The following is a 20558-nucleotide window of genomic DNA, read 5'->3' on the forward strand; positions in this document are numbered from 1 at the left end:
ATCAAGATGAATTGTCTTTATTGCATAATCTCGAAATTGTGCTCTTAATTTGATTATTTTAGCAAGTAATCTCGCAAATGTCATATTATGAGTTGATAATAAGCACACATGTGACCATCTTGTAGATGCATCTATTAAAACCATATAATATTTAAATGGTCCACATGATGGGTGAATTGGCTCACATATATCACCCTGTATTCGTTCCAGAAATGTTGGGGATTCAGTGCTCACTTTGATTACTGATGGCCTAGTAATCAATTTACCTTGAGAACATGCAGCACGAGAATTCTTTAAACTGAAGAATCTTTTGGTTCTTCAAAGAGTGTCCATGTGAACTCTTAATTATTTTGCACATCATATTAGAACCGGGATGGCCCAACCGATCATGCCAAATAATAAAATCATTTGAGTTAGTACAATTCTGATTTACTATGGCATGTGTTTCAATCATGCTAATACTTGTGAAGTATAAGTCGGATGAAAAAGCGAGTAACTTTTCAAGTATAAACTTTTTGTCCGACATCATTGTAGTAATGTAAAGATATTCATTGTTTTCATCATTTGTAGTCTCAATATGATAACCATTTTTATGAATATCTTTGAAACTTAATAAGTTTCTTTGAGACTTACTACAATATAATGCTTCATTAATTGTTAATTTTGTTCTCCCAACAAGTACAACTTTAGCTTTTCCGGATCCTTCAATTAATTTTGTACTACCAGATATTGTATTAATATTAGCTTCTTTCATAATCAAATAAGAGAAATATTTCTTATCTCTTAAAATAGTGTGTGTTGTGGCACTATCAATAAGACACATATCATCATAATTGATTTTGGATTCAACTGATGACTGGAGAATTTCCATATTCTTCATAAATAAAAAGAGATACATTATAAGAATATGAAAAACTAACAACATAAAAACTTTAAGAAATTGAACTGCTTTAAGAAACATTTTACAAAGTACATCATAATATTAAACATAAAAAAAACAGTAACTATTTTATAAGATTTATCCCCCGTCAGATGATCAATTCCTCAATCAATACTCATAAAGTCTTTAGCATTCAAATGAATAATATTTAGAAGATCTGCGAAATCATCATCTTTATAAGCAATATTTGCCTCAATATTTTTATGTTTATTTGAGGGGATTGCTTCATCATCATTATTTCGAAAACTCAAGTTTGCCTCCACATTATTATCTCTTCTTTTGAGAGATGCTTGATAAAGTTTCACAAAATGGTCAGGCGTACGACATTCACGTGCTCAATGACCCTTCATACCACACCAGTGACAAATATTGGATTTACCTCCGAAAAAATTATTTTGAGGACCTTTATTGTTCTCATGTTTATTTCCAACATGATGACGATAATTGATTTGTCTTCTACCACGTCCTCTCCCACGTCCACGACCACGTCCACGGCAGTGGCCGCGATAATCATTTTGTCTCAATTCAGACTGATTATGCGCTGCTACAACATTCGCTTCAGGGAATGGAGCAGATCCAGTGGGACGGACTTCATGATTTTTCATCAACAAAGTATTATTTTGCTCAGCCACAAGTAAGCATGTAATTAATTTAGAATACTTCTTAAATCTTTTTTCACGATATTGTTGTTGTAACAACACATTTGAAGCGTGAAAAGTGGAAAAAGTTTTCTCAAGTAAGTCATCATTAGTGATAGAATCTCCACATAATTTTAACATGGAACTTACCTTGTGGATCGCAGAATTATACTCTGTTACGGTTTTAAAGTCTTAAAATCGAAGGTGAATCCAATCATATTGAGCTTTTGATAACATCGTAAGTTTTAGGTGGTGATACCGATCCCTCAAATTAGTCCATAATTCAAGAGGGTCTTTCACAGTTAAATATTCAGTTTTTAGTCCTTCATGAATATGATGACGGAGAAAAATTATGACTTTTGCTTTATCTTGGCTTGATGCGTTATTATCTTGTTTAATAGTATCACCTAGACCCTTAGCGTCAAGGTGAATTTCAGCATCAAGGATCCATGATAAATAATTTTTTCCAAAAATGTCAATTGCCACAAACTCAAATTTTGATAAATTTGACATGATAAAAATTGATATAGAAATTAATTTTAGAAATAGAAAAGACAACTAAAATAAAATTTCTTTAGTAAATATACCTGATATAGAAGTTAATTTATCTGGAGAAAATTAGAGCTTCGTGCTGATAACGTGTTATAAAAATAAACTAAATTAGCAAAATGAAGCAGAGAGAATAAAAGAGAAAAAGAAGAACAGAAGAGAGAAAGTAATATTTTGTGCGTGCATTTTTCATTCAACGCCAAAGTGTGGCATTTATAGAGAAGAAAAGGAGGCAAGCAAGTAGTAGCGGGCAATTCGCCCACTTTTAGTGGCCCCCACATAGGTAAAATAATTGAGTGCAAGTGGACAACCATCCACTTGATTTCTAACAAATTTTAGATTATTACATCTGTCATTTCTTAGTTGATTGTCTTAGTATTTTTGGGGGGAAACAATTGCCTTGTATTAAACAAGGGTGGGATGACTTAATTACCTACCTACCCTTCAACAGTTGGCTTTCTCAGAACCTGACTCTTTATTATGGTAGCGTTTGACCTCAAGTAGTTTTTGAGAAAAATTTTAAAAATATTTGAAAATTTGTGTTTGTCCACATAATTTGCCATTATTTGGCAAAATCCCCAAATTTCCAAGTTCTAAAAAAAAGTAAAACTTGGGAAGTTTTAAAATTTTTAAAATAATCTCAAACTTTTATATTTTATAAAAACATCAATCATTTATTAATTTCAACTAAATATTTTTCTACCAATTTACTCCATTAATACGATCAACCAAGATTTTATAAAAGAATAGTTTGATATTACCTCTTCCGGAAAAGAATAGTTTGAGTGACAAGATTTGGAAAAAATAATAATTTATTTTTAATTCGATTAATGTATTGCTCTTGCCTATAATGCTATTTTATTGTTGTTGAATGTTATCAATTATGTTATAAGTTTTTTTTTAACGGAACATGTTCATTATGAAATGATAACACAAACTTATGGATATTTTAAATAATTTTTAGAACTTACGGATACAAAATAATATTTTTTAAAATTTCACCAAAACTTGGAGTCAAACGCATGATGCAATTTCACCAAAATTTCTCTCAAAAATAACTTGCCGAGAATATGCGCAAACTCAATTTCAATCACTAGATTATGCATGTTGCATTATCTTTGAACAAAAGTAGGCATAATTATGCCAGACAAGTGTATCGATATATAAATATATGTATCCGGATAATTATATTTTCATATTCATTTTTTAAGTATGTACCTATGTTCATATTCATTTTTTAAGTATGTATCTATGTTCATATTCATTTTTTAAGTATGTATCTATGCATAAATATAGATACATCAATAATCAATCTGTAGCCATGCATAGATACATTAGATATATCTAACACATTTTTATGTCGGATACATGAAACTGATATTAAAAATACTGGATGAAATTGATATGAATAGATACACTGAATACATCAGTGCATGTTTGATAGTGAATACACATACATGAAATTATGAAATACGAATACAGAGAAGTAGAGGGACACGGGAGGGAGATAGGCGAGCGAGAGAGGAGATAACATGATACATTCATTAGGTACAATTTATCTAGAGACAAATATCACTACGAGAAAAAGGTCTTTAGCGAGGAAAAATCCGATCACTAAAAATTCTAAACCAATCGTTATTAGTAAATAGTGTCAGGAAAAAAATTGATAGTCGGCAACACTAAAACTCTGTCGTTAAAAGTTGACGACTAGATTGAAAATTAGATCGTTATAAAACTTCCAGCAACGTCTAAAAATTTGATCATTATACCTCCTTTTAACGATCATAATTTCATGTCGTTAGTTATTATTTTGGACAATAAAACTCCTTTAATATTACATCTATGGTTGTTATACGTCTTTTAACGATAAAATTTTACCTTCACTAATTGACCACCACCAATTTCATCATTCCGTAGTAATTACTAAGAGAGAATATATATATAATGTAAGATTATATGATTTTTATATCAAGTTAAATCTTACAAAATTTAATATTATAAATCACGATTTGAGCTTCCACCACAATAACAAATTAAATTCTTTTTTCAGAAATAAAAGTCGAATCAAAGATTTAAACCATGAATATCAATAAATTATAAACTAACTTTTCTAAATATGTAGTAAGTATTTGGGTCATTCTTATGATTATAACAACATCAATAAATAAATTCAGTATAATTTTATAAGTGAATTTTGAGTAAGGTAATAAACATAGCCTTAGCCCAATTCTTATGAAATTAAAATGTTATTTTTCAAGTTATCTTTGACAATCTTTTTTCTTTATTCGAACTTAAATAGCTCACTGAAATAGCGTTATCATTATCAAATGGTGGGTTTAAATTCAACAAAGCCAATTTATTTCTGTATATGAGTAAAATGCAAGAATAAATTATGTTCATATTCGGGATGCCCTTATTTTTTCTGATTTATTTGCGTCTTGTAGACTTTGAATTATCAATTCTCACATCGTGATAAATCAATAGTTGTTAAGTCCCATAACTCGCCCATAAAACAAAAGGAAACAATTCATTAGTCAAATGAATACTAACATAGTAACATAATAAGAGTAATATTTTCGGTCCTTTAATTATTGATTAGTTTTAATTTTTAAGATACATGATTAAATATATTTCATTTTAATTAATTCAAATATGTATTTTTCATTTATTTGTGTAGAAAATATATTATATTTAAAATCATATCCTTAAATAGAGTATAATAATATAAATTTAACGTAACATATTAATAATTGTTGATAATTTGAATTAAAGTTATGAAAAATCATAATTCTTTTTTAATTATGGGCTCCTATATTAAAGTTCTGCCATAATCATACTATATCGTAAAATTAGAAGCTTTTCATACGGGCTCACAGCTCAGCCTCAATAGAAATAGAAGTTGATTTTTTATTGAGATATTACAATTACTAGAATATGCTCAATCAATGTATGAATCATTATTGAAGAAGTTGCAGAATTCAATGATTTGATATAATTTAGTGTAGTTGTACGTGTGTTTCGTGTCAATCAATAAAATTATATATAACAAGAATAAAATAATTAAAAAATAGAGTTACCATTGTCGAAAAGATGTTAAATAGCAATTGATGTTAAAATAAATGTTATTTCTAATTAAATGATAAGAGAAAAAATGTATTGAGCTATTACGTACCAAAAAATAGAATTTAGATTTTTTATGCCAAATTTTATGCCAAGTTATAGTGGCAAATTCCTAATTTTTCCTAAGTGATTTTATTCTTCTATTGATGCATCTTGTTTAAAATTTATTTTTCTCTTTATCATATACTTTCTGTATTTCATATTAACTGAATTTTTAATTTTTTTTCATTGTTCAAAGTTCAAGAAAAATGTTTGAAATTTTTTCCATGTTTACTCTTTCCATAAATGAATAAAGTACACTACTTACAAAGTTATATTTTAATAAATGACTACTTGTATTTATGATTTCACATTTATCATTTTTATGATGCTGATTAAACAAAAGGGTAATAGAAAAAAATATGATTCAAATCTTGTCTTTGAATACTTTTTTAAATAAGTGTGCATTACCTTAGAAATTCAACTAATATGAAATGGAGAAAGTATTTTAGAACTCTTTAATTATTAATTTTTTCTAATGCCTCTTACTATATAGTCTTATCATATCATATATTTTTAGGACTTACTTAATTTGAATATAATTAAAATATTTTCGAGAACCTTCATATTTTTAAAATAAAATATAGATAAGTGGCTCGCATATTTTGCTTCCCAAATCCCCCCAAAAAGGAGCAACAGAAAAAAGAGAAAATGGGGTTTAAAATGTTGAGAGAAAAAAAATAATCTTTATCAAACGTTTTTATTTTTAATCGTGTGGTCTTAGGCTGAAATCTCCGTGACTGAAATCTCTCTCTCTCTCTCTCTAGATTATCTCCTCGCCATTTTGTTGGCTCTCTTTCTCTCTCTCATATTCGCTCGCTAGCTCCACCATTGGCTTATCCTCCTCCTCCTCCCTCATTTTTCTGAATTCCACAATTTTTTACCTGACACAATCGCAACTCTGAATGCGAATCATCGTTTGATTCCCTTCACTCGCTGTAATTTTACTCTCCTTCTCTCTCTCCGGCCGAATATGTTTATGTATCTGCTGCATCTTTGTGTTTGCAGACGAACGAGTTTTTGTACCGGTTGGCTTGATTTTTCTTAAGCGCGCGCCTTCAATATAATTTATTCTTCTCTACTGTGTACCGATGCTTTTGAATAGACATGGCTTCTGCTACTTCAATGTCAGGTAATCATTTCATTTCATTGTGCGAAAATGGCGTGTTGATCAATTTATACTTTCTACCTTACTTGCGAATTAGTCGAGCTCAGGCTATTTAAGTTATGTAAAGTCTATTTGATTCCACTGCTAAATAGTATGTGTTGCTTAGAGTTTTTTCAGTAGCTGGAGGTTCACTAAATCTACTAATATTACTTGTGGAACTATAACATGAATGATGTGTGAACCGTAATGGCGTGTCAATCAATTGATACATACATCTTAATTGCGAATTAGTCGAGCTCATCCTATTTAAGTTATGTAAAGTCTATTTCATTCGTTTTCATTCCACTGCTTAATAATTTGTGCTACAAGGGCAAATTAGAGGTTTTTTTGTAACTGGAGGTTCACTAAATCCACTGAAATTGCACATTTGAGCTAACGTGAATGATGTGTGAATTTGTTAAAAATTCAATTTTGCAGTTTCTATGGAATGTGTGAATATATGTAAGTCTTGGAATGGAGATGTGAGTGGCAGACTCGACTGTAGTGTGTTATCTTGTGCCTGGAAGGCGCCAAGGGCCTTGACTGGGTTCCTTGCCAGCACAGCTCAGCCTTCTCAGTGTTCCTCTACTCCTTTTGGGCGATATGGAAGAAGAGATCGTCTCCGCCAATGTGTAAGTTTACTCACCTCCCAACTTACACTGTCTGAAATTAATTGCATTGAGTGAAAGCAATTTTGAGTCCAATAAGCTTTATAAAGTTAAGCTTTTATCTTCAGAGGCTTTGCTGCCTTGCCCTTTAGTAGAACTTGTTGTTCATTCACGTTTTGCCTGTGATAGTAACTTGTTCGTGGTGAGTCAGAGCCTCAGAGAATTGACTTTCTATGAATTGGTCTCTTTTCTCTTTTGCTTTTGTTTATGGTTAAATTAACTGTCTTTGCTTGAGGAGTGTGTAGGAAATTAGCTGGTAACTGCTGTAGGTTGAATCATTTATCAATAAATAATATTTGTGCAAATTTTGGTCCGTTATATTGTGTTACTTATCTATGGATCATGTGGAGGAATCTGAGAATCCAATATTCAGAACTTTAAGGCAATGGATGGAGTTACACAAGATTTATACAGACTCACTTTAATGCCTTTGATACCCACTGTGTGACGTTTCTGTATAGCTCAACAACCTTCCACATGTAACTCAATTCCGAGTTCACATATAGACTTGAATTCGGACTTACAAATGTAAGATGAACTTAGTAAAGGTTGAGTTCGATATCGCATGAAAGATTTTGAGCATCTCACTCGAAACCTTAAGCCAATGAGTACAGTAGCTCAAAGTCTTTAGACATCTTTGGATGTCTTTAAACACCCGATGTAGAACTCTTTTTTATAACTCAGTAGGACAGTTCATATTCTCATTAGTATATTCATAGATTACATCAATATCGGTAAGAGTTTAGTTTGTTTGATTCTTCTTTGATACGTAGTTGGTTAGATTCTTGTTCTTTGTTAATATGATGAGGATGGCTTAGAGAGATTGACCTCAGTTCTTCTTGATATGTTTCAGAATTTAAGTCGAGATAAATCACGCTTTCTTTCCCATTCCATCCACCTGTTATCTAAAAAATTATGTTCAGCAAGCTATAAAAGTTTAACAAAAGAGATTTTTTGTTTATAACAATATTGCTTAAACCAGTTTGCACGTTCCACTAATATTCGACTGGGTACCGACTATCTCCCACCATTTAAGGTACCTACCAACCAATGCTCAAATAGATGGAAAAAAACCGCTTAGCGTATTTCAACTCTGCTGTACCCTGGTGCCCAGGTTATTAGGTGAGCTCTTTCATTTATTTCTTGTTGTCAAAGCATGGACGTTACTTAGACCTTAGAGTAAGCGTATAGGAAAGATATGATTCGTATAGGGCCACAGATGTGCTATCTATTAGAAGATTGAAGATGATATCTGATTATTGAAGTACATATTTGGATTATGTACTCATCTATTTGTAGTGCGGCCACTGTTTTTTTCTGTTTAAACCTAGCTAGGCTTGACGAATGAGGTAAGAAAAGGTAAAAGAAAAATATTCTGTATCTTGAAAATTTCTTTTGTTGGTTATAAATTTTAGTGGACCTTAATAGAATGGAATGCATGACAAGAATTCATATTTGGACCCCAATCAAATTGAAAATTGAGGTGTAATTGATTGATTAATAAGAGTTTCAAAGTTTCTGAATATACATCATCTGCTGTTCTTCAATACTAACGGCTAACATAGCCTAGTGTTAAGTGTCATAGAGATTCATCAAATGACGCGTTAGAAAAACAGAAATGGGTACACTGTGGCAAATACATAATAAGCCTTTGGTTTTGGACCCTATCAAGTTTCCCAAAACCCTTTTCTCTAGAGGTGATTCAAGGACTGAATGAGAATGAGTTTAAGCTTGATCTGCATAGACATGCATATGTTTCTTTGAGCATACCTAGTATGTGTATTTTCAGAGAAGTTATGCATAAAAGATTATAGTTGATTTTCTTGAGAAGCAATGTTATATCTATCACAATTTTTTACCTTACTAGTTCTTACTTGTGGCAGAGATGTTATACTTCTGATATGGATGAACGCTACCCTGTTGAAGTTCTGCGAGGAGTCCCTGGATCAATGCTTCTTCTATCTGCTTCTAGCAAATGGAAATTGTGTTGCTCTTTATCATTTTCTTCAGACTCATATGTAGAGATATCTCCTGAAAGTTTGTGGGAGGTTTGTGATCCTCTGGCTATAAATCATCTCTGATTCCTGGCATCATTGACAATGCTTGGCTAAACATTTACTCTCTGTCATGATGGAGATATCATGAATCGTGATTAACAGTTACTTTTTTCTTTTCTGAAATTGAGAAGCACCAAGATTTACCAGTTGTGAATAAGCAAAATTTGTCTGAAAGGAAAGAAAATGGGAAATTTTAAACTGCAAATGTTCTGACTAGAAGTAGAAAGCCCAATTCATTCTCAGAACGTCTAATTCACATTCTACTGTTTTTCTTTTCCCATACATAAAACTTTCATTTCTTTCGATGTTGAATCTAAAGCAGGTGCTGTCTTTAGTGTACATTTCTTACAACATTAATTGAAGATACAGAACAACCTCTCACTTCTAAGTGCTTGATTTTTGTGGATATTTGCTAATATCAAGTGTATGTTATGTCAGTATCTTGCTAATGTCAGTTATCTGTTGTGCAGGGTCTTAAACCTACTATTTCATATCTTTCCTGCAAGGAATTGGAATTGGTTCGTAAGTCTTTGAATGTAAGTATATTCCCATAGCATCATCATTCTACATCATTGATCTTCTCCCTGGCTTTGAATTCCTTCCTTCTCCTTTTCTGTCTTTGCAAAATAAGCATCTGTTCCCAAATACTTGGCATGCCATAATCTCCATCTAAATCACTATATTTTAAGAAACACTCTTATCTACTGATCATTATTCAGCTTGCTTTTGAGGCTCATGATGGTCAAAAACGCCGTAGTGGAGAGCCCTTTATTATCCACCCAGTTGCAGTTGCACAGATCCTTGGACAGCTTGTAAGTTGTGTGGAACTATTGTACTTTCCTGGCTAGGAAGGGATAAACTGACTTTGACTTTTCTTTTTTCTATTTTGAGGAATTGGATTGGGAGTCAGTTGCTGCTGGGTTATTGCATGATACTGTAGAAGACACAGATGTAGTTACTTTTGAAAGAATAGAGAAGGAATTTGGTGCAACAGTTCGCCGTATTGTTGAAGGGGAGACTAAGGTAGTTCCTTAGAAGATATAGTTACTGTAGAATCTTCTTCTCTCCATCTTTTTTTTGTGTTGATTTGTTAGTGTAGGTAACAAATGAAAGCAAATTTGTTGATCTGATGTAAATGGGATTGATGTACTAGGTATCCAAGCTGGGAAAGATCAAGTGCAAGGATGAAAGCCATGTACAGGATGTCAAAGCTGATGACCTTCGGCAGATGTTTCTTTCCATGACAGAGGAGGTAATGCCTCTAATAACTTGCACAGATTTCGTTACTTTCTTCACAATCCCTTATCTCAAATGTTTCTGTTTCAGGTCCGTGTTATAATTGTCAAATTAGCTGATAGATTACATAACATGCGCACTCTTTCACATATGCCTCCACACAAGCAGGTATGTAAATCGTATTTTTTTCTTTTTTTGCCTGTTTCTATCTAATCTCTAACAATCTTGCTCTTATATGTCCCCATCAGTCTGGAATCGCAACAGAGACGCTGCAGGTTTTTGCTCCTTTGGCGAAACTTCTCGGAATATACCAAATCAAGGTTTCTCTTTAGCTTCTTCAAGACTCTTACATGCTTTGACATGCCTAAGATATGATCCTAACTGAAAATTCCTTTTCTTCTTCCTTCTCCCTAGTGACTGGTTGTGTGGCCTTTAGAACTGTATAGCTATGAATGTATATGGAGGATCTCATCTTCTTAATCCTTTTGGTGGATTTGCTTAATGATAGTACTACTCGTGCATATTATTAGTGATATGTGATCAAGATCTGCAAAGAGACATATGATGCAGCTCATCAAGTGATTTTCAATTTAGTCCTCAATCTTTTTTGTCATCTAGTAGCCTCCTTTATCCTAGGTGGAATGCAACTGTGTTTCTTTTGCATGGTGAGAGAGTTAGGGCTAGGTGGGCCACTTTCTTTGGAAGTTAAAGAGGCTTGAAAGTTTGGGTTTACTGTTGCTTGTTTCATTATGTACAGTTTCTTTTCCTAACTTATATCTGCTTGATTGATGAACATTTGACTTCTCATCATGCAGTCAGAGCTTGAAAACTTAGCATTTATGTATACAAATGCTGAAGACTATGCCAGGGTGCAGCGTAGAATTGCAGAACTTTATAAAGAACATGAAAAGGAACTTGAAGAGGTACCTATCCCTCACCCTTATGAAATTAAATTACTTAGAAAACCTCTGTCATCCCACTATCCACGCTGCGACATGCCACTTTTACTTATAAGCTAAGCTGAGAAGTGAGAACATTATCTGTTATCACTGAGATGTTTATGGCAACTCTTATGTAGTTATCAGTTACCTCCTCCTGATTGCATGGTTTCTTCCCTTAGGCAAAAAGAATATTGATGAAGAAAATAGAGGAAGACCAGTTCCTAGAACTTGTGACGGTGAAGACGGAAATTCAATCAATATGCAAGGAACCTTACAGGTGCTCATATGCCTATTTTCTGCTACTAATTTCATATTTAGTTTGTTGTTTATTTCCGTCCCTGGCATTCTTGCAGTTTTCTTTCTCTTTCTAGATTCTCTTTATTTGGTTTGGTACTTTTTTACTGGTGGGTTCTCACAGCCTCAAAGGGAAGAGTGAAATTCTACCATCACTTGATGCCTACCTAATAACTTCTACCATCTGCTTGATAAAGAAAGTTGCTCTATCATCTGGTTTACTATTATCTGATAATTTGCTGATTAATGACAACCACTGGATCAGCATGTTGCTCTTCTGCCCTGAAGAGTGGTCCCTCTTTCTTTTTGTTTTTGCAATTCCTCATAATGGTTGTGCATTGTGGAAAGAGAAGAGAGAAAGTTATACAGTTAGCACTCCTGTTGGGATCTAGGGAATATCCAGTACTGGACCCACAAATCATTTTCTCCATATTCTTTCCAAATCTAATGAAGCGAAGTATGGTATTTTTCTGCAATATTTTTCAGACCATAATGATCTTTTTCAATTTCCTGGATCCTTTTCTGTGTTTATAGTTTCTATGGTTGAATTGCATAGATCTGTTCCAGCTAGGGCTGTTCACAGTTTTGGTTAAAACCAAAATCAAACCGAATAAAAAAACCGACATTTGGTTTGGTTTAGTTTTAAATTTGAAAAACCGATAATATTTGGTTTGGTTATGGTTATAGTAAAAAATAATCGAATAAATAACCGAACCAAACCGATAATTATATACATAAAATTTATAATTATTTATATGTATAATATTAGTTTTTCATAAATAATTAAAGATATTTTATACCTTTTAATTATTAATTTGAGATGGTCGAAGTACTTTTGATTATATTATGGATTCTCTAGTTAGTTTAGTTTAAATATGTAATTTTTTCATTTTAATGGACAAAGTTGTTTGTATTTTGGAACCTCTGTTTGACTTGTTCTTTTAAAGCTAAATTGCGTTGCAAGTTTGGTCCACCTGATTTGCCATCAGCATGTCTTTCGTCAATATGCAGCAAAGTTCGCCCTTGTGGGTCGTGAGGAAAAAAGAGCTTCATAAGAAATTTGAAGAATGTAGAGAGAGAATATTTAAATTATCCCGGCTAGTCATAAATCGAAAAATCGAACCAAACCAACAATAACCAAACCGGTGGTTATTATTTTACTTGGTTTGGTTATGGTTTTAGACATTTTAAAACCGATTAAATTGGTTTGGTTATGATTTTAATCAAGAACCGACCCAAACCGAATCATGAACACCCCTAGTTCCAACTAATTTCAAACTTAGAGCCTGTTTGGCTTGGCTTATCTAAAACAACTTATAAGCTGCCAAAAAAATAAGCTGGGGTAGCCCAACTTATTTTTTTTGGCCTATAAGCTACTTTTAACTTATAAGCTGCTTTAGATAAGCTAAGCCAAACAAGCCCAATTAATTTTTTTGGGCTTATTTTAAGCACAAAATGGCTTTAAGTTGGCCAGCCAAATACTCAAAATTTCAGCAACTTATAAGCCAATCCAAACGGGCTTAGGCATGGCCTTTGGGTACTAGTGTGCATTTTCCAAAGCAAAGCTATTGAGGAAATTTCCGGTTCTTCTGGTTTTAATTTTTTTTAATTCACACTAGAAATGTGTTCCTGTTAGTAACATTTGTATAGGTAAGTATTTTATTGTTGGGCGAAATACATAGTCGGCCTCTTAACTTGACAACAATTTTCACTTACACACCTCAAGGCTTGTACCTATTGAGCAACTGAATTCAAGCCAAATTGTGCCTGTTAAACCTCTCATTACTCGCTACTAAAAAAAACAATGTGTGAACTGCTGCACCCACATTGACTTGGCAACACTAATAAAGCAAAAAAAAAAAACAAATGACTTTTGAGTCTGAGAAGAAGGGTTTTTAAGCAAAGAGGAAAAAAACAATGTTTCCTTCTCAATTGCATTTTCTAGAAACTCCCCCGCTGCCCACCGTGGTTGCTGGCACTGATGGTTCTCTGAGACTGATTTCTTTAGCTCCTTTTGGAAACCATTTTCTCCATTCCAGAGTGATTGCGATGAGCTCGACAAATAAATGAATTAAGAGGCATTTGAGTCCATCAGTTCTTGAGGTGTAACAAAAGCAAACTCTTGGAGTCAGAGAGGAAAGAGGCAAGACAACGGAGAGAGAAGGGCCAACAGATGCCCTCACTTACTACTTTCAGATGGACCACTGCTCCCCCCTCAAACCAACACACAGCCTCCTTCATCCGTCGAGGCCCCCGGTATTTTTCTATGGTGTCTTATTCAAATTTGAGAAAACTTATATGGAAAAGTCGAGGTGTCATTCAAATATGAGAAACTAAAACTTATATGGGAAATTCAAGAACTTCCATTATAAGCAATAATCTTGGCCCTTTATTCACTGACATGAATCTTCTAGACTAAATTGGATAATTACGAGAAAAAGTTCAGGAAAAATTAAAGAAAAAAGTAAGTTTGTGCTTTTGGTGTAAAATGGCAGACTTTCATGTGACCTAAGAAGAATCTCTTTTGGATGTGGTGGCGGAGTTGGTGACTGGAAGAGCCTACTGCCTAGGGTGGATATGGTGGTGAGGACTAGGAAGAGAGAAGGCAAAAGAGATTATGCTGTTTACACGCTCTATTGTAGCGAAATTTAAGCTCTGTTTCATGTCAGTGAGTTGGGTGTAATAGATACAATTTGGGTTTGAATTCAGGTAGGTACAAGCCTCAGTTGAGGTGTCTGAGTGAAAATTGCTTTCAAGTTTAGGGAGCCTTTTGTCTTCTGCCTTATTGTTGTGATGGTGAATATTGCCTCATCAGCTTTGTTGATTCTTATCTGCAGCATCTACAAAGCAGTACTCAAATCCAAGAGTTTAATAAATGAAGTAAACCAAATTGCACAGGTCTTCTTTTGTTATAAGCTTGATAAATTTGATAGAAAATGTTGGTTTATGTCTACTGTTATGTGTTGACTTCTATATATTTGGATTGCCAGCTTCGAATTATTATAAAACCAAAGCCTTGTGTCGGAGTTAGGCCCCTTTGCAGTGCACAGCAGGTAATGTGTTATGACAATGCAGATACAGCTTTCTTTTGAAGTTGAATACTTTTTTTGGTTTCACAAAACTTCCGAGGTTGTCTTTTTTTTTTTTAATTGGCAAAACTTCTAAGGTTGTTTATGACGTATATTATTCAAAGTTACCTTTGACCATAACTTCGGGAAGTGTACTAGTTGTATTTCCCTACGTTAAGAGAAAAAGGGGTGGGTGGGTGTGATGGTGGTATACTATTTTGTTCGTGGAAACAGGGCATTCGTTGGATGTTACTTTGTGATCATGCATTTTGGTTTGAAATAAGGTCGCTTAGTAATATATTGTAAATCATATACGTTTATACCTAGGTTTTATTACTTTGGAAATTGAGCAGAAAGAATTGCTAATATAAATTATTTAATCAATACCAAAATTTGCACCTCTTTCTGTATACTGAATAGAGGTATCTCTGACATGTTTTTCCTCTATAGATATGCTATCATCTGCTTGGACTAGTACATGGAATTTGGACACCTATCCCTCGTGCTGTAAGTATTTGATAATTTATCTGCATCCCTTTCCTCTGTCATATGCTAATGGACTTTTGTCGCTGTATCTGTAACATGTTGCAACAGATGAAAGACTACATTGCCACCCCAAAGCCTAATGGCTATCAAAGTCTTCATACAACAGTGATTCCATTTCTTTATGAGAGCATGTTTCGTTTGGAGGTTCAGGTACACTCATGGCACCCCCAAAACTAAGGAACTATAAATATAGCAGTTACTCCCTCTATTCCAATATGTATGACCCACCTATTTTGAAACGTACCAAAATGTTTGACATCATCCTATCTTATACCAAATTTCAAGAATTCAAATACATTGAACTCTTCAAATTTAAACTTCCCTTTGATGTTTCCCTATCAAACTAACGTTTCAGCAATTATTTCAATATTTTGTTTCACTATGAGTGGGAATATATATATCCTCCTGAAATGTTTTTAAAAAAAGTAAAAACAACTTTTGAAGTATCTTTGGCATTTTACTTTCTGATTTTAAGAATTTGCCTCTGGTTTATTGACAAGTCAGCATTTATTTGTTTCTGATTATTTTTGAGCAACTTGATTATACTTGCATAATGTTTGGCAGATAAGAACTGAAGAGATGGACCTCATAGCTGAGAGAGGCATTGCTGCTCATTACAGTGGGAAAGGTTTTGTCAATGGTTTAATTGGGCATGTTATAACCAATGATAGAAGTTCAGGAGGGAAAATAGTCTGCCTTAACAATGCGAATATTGCTCTCAGGGTATAAAGTATATTGTTTTTGCTAACTGTCTAGTACCTTTATAGCCGTGTGGGCTTCATCTATAACTATTATTATGGGGTAAAGTTCCTTTTCTGATGTAGATTGGCTGGCTGAATGCAATTAGGGAGTGGCAAGAAGAGTTCGTTGGAAACATGAGTTCTAGGGAATTTGTGGACACTATTACCAGAGATCTGTTGGGCAGTCGTGTCTTTGTGTTTACACCTGGCGGAGAAGTAAATTCTGTGTGATTTTTCTACTCAATTTGTTCCCTTTTTTTGAGTCCTGTTACATCATCGCTATACCACTTTGCTATATTTGCAGATAAAACATCTCCCAAAGGGGGCTACTGTCATTGATTACGCGTATATGATACACACTGAAATTGGCAATAAAATGGTGGCTGCTAAGGTCTCAATCTTATTACTATAGGGCTTTTCACTGTATCAGCTTGAAACTATTTTCAATAATATCTCACCTTATAAAAAAATCCCGTTACTATAGGTTTTTAATGCTTCAAGAATCTTGATGTGACTGCAGCATCTTCTGTTTGCAGGTGAATGGTAATCTTGTCAGACCAATGCATGTACTTGCAAATGCAGAAGTTGTAGAGATTATCACCTACAATGTTAGTTGCTATGAATTCCGAACCTTCTTTTGCCTATGTTCTCTATCTTTTATTCCTTTTTCTCTTCCTTTTGTGGGCAGCCCTGTGGCTTGCTACATTTTTATTGTTTTTGTCTTGCTGAGACCTTAACTCATGTCTTGTGTGTGTTGTAATTCTGAAAATTCTAGATATCAACTAAACCTTAATTCTGATAAAGGTCAGCTGTATTTAATATGTAAGCATGCATCTTTTTTGGTTTTATCCTTCTTAATTTTTCAGTTCTTGGACCTCCCTCTTATGCTTATACCATATAAACTGGTCATGCTTTTATAGTGTATTGCTGGTTCGGAGGGATAGTCTAGTAGCATAGGACTCCGCTACCGACCACAAGGTTGGAGTCTGTGTCACCAAGGGAGTGAGGTGGAAGTGGACCACTGTTGGACTCTGGGGCAAGGGTTTTTTGTGCTCCTTTTGTTTTTCCTGGGTGGAGGGTTGAGGGTGGGATTTACCAAATATAAGGAAGTTCTGGGATATTCATTTAATTACTGGGTATATTGTTGTTTTAGTGCATGTAATATACTAAATGGAAAAGAACTATTACAATCAAACACTTATCTCCAACACAAGGGATAGTTTATCTTTTAGTCTGAAACTGATGTCTTGTGGCTAAGCTTAAAGATTTTTGTGCAATTGAGCTGTTATAAATTGAAAAATGGTTATTGTGCTTGTATCATTTTATTAATGCATGTAATAGAACAAATGGATAGTAAATATTACCATCAAACACTTATTTCCAACACAAAGGCATAGTCGATGGCTGGATTGTTTTTTGGATGACGAGGGAAACCCGCAGCCGCTACTCTTTGGGTGCGCATAGGGTAAAACCCCCGCTCCTATGCAATAGCTCGTAAGCCACACAGGAGAGGTAACCGACACTAGGCAAGCCAGGTGCGACGAGCTCGACCTAGAGGGCAAACCTCTTGCTTTCGCTGGGAAGGGGTTTCGAACTTGAGACCTCCAACATGGAAGTCCCAAGCACAAACCATTGGGCTACCCCAAAGGGTGTTGATGGCTGGATTTTCACCAAGGGCTTCATCATCTATTATATGTATAAAATGAACATATGTTCCTGTATTGTAACTTTCAGGCAAAGGGGATTCTAATGAACCTGTTTTGCCCCCGCATAGCTTATCTTTTAGTCTGCTGTGTCTAACCTTACGTTGGAATTTTTGGTGCCATGAAGCTGTTATAAATTAAAAAATTGACTACCTATAAAAGATGGAGTATCGATCAAGCTACATGTGTAGGTTGCCGTCATTTGTTTCTTTCTATAAGCTCTGTAAAATTTTACTTGATGCATTCAAGTAATTGCTCGTCATGCTGGTAATTTACAAGCATCTGGAACATTACCAATTTCAAAAAAAAATAAAAAAAAATTTACAAGCATCTGGTTATTTTCCTTTCTCAGGGTCTCTCCAGCAAGTCTGCTTTCGAGAGACATAAACAGTGGCTTCAACATGCAAAAACTCGTAGCGCCCGGCACAAGATTATGAAAGTAGGTACCTCTGCAGAGTTAGAATGGAAATTTATTATGCATTGCTACTAGTACAAATTAACTAATATCTCATCTTTTCTTTAGTTTTTGAGAGAGCAAGCTGCACTATCAGCTTCTGAAATAACAGTGGATTCAGTTAAGGAATTTGCTGCTGAGTCTGAAGGCGACATCACAGTGGAAGAATTACCAGATTACTCTAAGGGAACTAATCATTCGTGGGAGAAAATCCTCAAGAATGTTATGGAGGTATCAAGGATGAGCAGTGAAGATATTTTCCAACTCCGGAGCGCTAGTATTCAAATTCCCAAGGTAAACGGGAAACATAATAAGTGCATGCAGCATATGAGTTTGAAGGCCACAGGGGAGACATTGTCACAAGGAAATGGTGTTGGCAAAATGATACTTGCTAACATACCAAGGTACAGGGAAGTTCTGCCCGGATTGGACGGCTGGCTGGCTAGCAAAGTTGTAACTTGGCAGAACCTGGAAGGGCACTCTGTCCAGTGGTTTTGTGTTGTCAGCATAGATCGAAAAGGTAATGTTTGGGCCAGAGGCTAATTATTGCATAGGGGCATCAAACTGGATAAGGCATCACTGCTCATCTATATTAGATGCATTTGCAACTTTGCTATGTATTGGTGTTTCTAAGTCATTTGAAAAATCATTACCACTAGCACTGCAAGTATTTGTTTTTCCCTCTTTCTTTAGGCATTTGATAGTCAAAACCTACTCGCCCAACCAATCTCTCACACCGGGTAGGTCCACTAAAAGGTGGGGGTGGGGCCTGAAACGCTCCCAACCAACAGGTTCTAACATTGCTAGGGCTCTAATCCAAGATCTTTAGTTAAGGGTGGAAAGATCTTAGCCACTACATCACACCCCTTGTGAGAGAGAGGTTTGTCAGAATTACGTGTTTAAAAGTTTGACTACCTCGAAGGAGAAAGTATTTTCAAGTTCAAAAGAATGACATCAAAAGTTTGAATAACCAGAGAGGTGTGTGTATGTTGTTGTGGGTGGGGGGTGGGTGTTGTTTTTGATGCATCTTTTATAGTTCCAACTAGTTGTATTCCAATATATTAACCTTGTATATTCATTTACATATGAACATTATCTATGACCCGGTATCTGTTGAGTAACAGAAATTTAATGTCTGGCCAACATTTTCATGGTTTAAACTTGTCATGGCTGACATCTTAAACCACTATAATTCATTTAGGCATGATGGCGGATATTACTTCAGCATTGGCAGCTGTAGGCGTCAGCATTTGTTCTTGTGTGGTAAGTTGGAATATCTATCATATCATTTTTCATCTAGGCTATTACTCCTGAGCTATGCATATTGATAATCAACATTTTAATATAGTCTGGGTTGACTGTGAATCTGTCTACAGTTGATGTCTGAACCTAGCTTGCGTTTGTGAAAATTTTCACTATTTGTTTTATGTTTAATAGCTGAACCTTGATTCAGCAGGAAGTAGACATCTTAATTAGCTTGCTATATTGGGCAGTTTGTGATAAAGTACGTGACACTCGTAGCTCTCTGATCTTTACTACTTCAGCAATAGTCAGCAGGAGCTTACAAAACTGTGTTGAATGAGGATATCGCAAGTTTAAGTTAGTCAATTAGATCTAGTACTTGCATCTTGGTGCAGTGAGAGAGCATACATAGCTTTTTTGATATGCTGATATATTGTGCAGACTATCTATTAAATTCTATTATTCTTTTGGGATATTAACAAAGCTCTAAGCAATTAAATAGTCATATTCTCCTTCCGTTTCAATTATGTTGAAAAATTTAATTGTGAGGTGACTGGATTGTTACTTTAAAATAAACTGCAGGCTGAGACGGATAGAGGGAAGGGGATTGGTGTCACACTGTTTCGCATTGAAGCCAACGTAGAGAGCTTGGTATGTCTTCTGAACAGGCTTCAGTAATCTTTCTCTTTATGTGCTGTTTTATGAATTCTCAGCTCCCGCAGGTTGGTGCATGTTCGAGGATTGACATGATCCTAGGTGTTTTGGGATGGTCCACGGGCTGCAGTTGGTCAGAGAACAAACAGTTTCTAGAATGCTAATTTAGTGGCCTGGTTGAGTACTTGCCCAGCTGTTTCAAGCTTGGGGAAGAAAGTTTTGTCCAGTAAAACCTGAGTTCCTTTTCTCATTTCTGGGTGATTTTCTTCTAGTTGTCAATTTTTTTTCTCCTCCCACCCTCTTGACAAGTATAGAAGCAAACAATATTAGGTAATACGGTGTCAGGCGACCTGTATATAAAGGAAGAGTAGCGACCAGTTATACTTGTAAAGGAATTTTCAATTATACAAACTCCAACAAAAGTATGTTAAGATATTCTATACAAAATATATTAAATATCTTCCATGTTATCCTTTTTTCGCATCTATTTCTATTGTGGTACACACACAATGACACAATCCC

At 34.6% G+C, this 20558-nt stretch overlaps 1 protein-coding gene across 1 annotated transcript; it reads left to right on the forward strand.

Annotated features, from left to right (window-relative positions):
- Positions 1-6003: 6003 nt before the first annotated feature.
- On the forward strand, positions 6004-20501 carry LOC129882966 (putative GTP diphosphokinase RSH1, chloroplastic). Its single transcript, XM_055957487.1, has 24 exons — positions 6004-6418; positions 6872-7065; positions 8985-9149; positions 9629-9694; positions 9878-9970; positions 10050-10181; positions 10312-10410; positions 10485-10562; positions 10643-10714; positions 11210-11317; positions 11515-11612; positions 14467-14527; positions 14620-14682; positions 15148-15204; positions 15292-15393; positions 15808-15966; positions 16068-16199; positions 16288-16374; positions 16520-16591; positions 18039-18125; positions 18210-18660; positions 19342-19403; positions 19965-20033; positions 20105-20501. The coding sequence occupies exons 1-24, from the start codon at positions 6394-6396 to the stop codon at positions 20198-20200; spliced, it is 2628 nt and encodes an 875-aa protein (XP_055813462.1). The 5' UTR covers positions 6004-6393; the 3' UTR covers positions 20201-20501.
- The last annotated feature ends 57 nt before the right edge of the window (positions 20502-20558 follow it).

This window comes from Solanum dulcamara, chromosome 3 (genome assembly GCF_947179165.1).
Source record: "Solanum dulcamara chromosome 3, daSolDulc1.2, whole genome shotgun sequence".
Classification (NCBI taxonomy): Eukaryota; Viridiplantae; Streptophyta; class Magnoliopsida; order Solanales; family Solanaceae; genus Solanum; species Solanum dulcamara.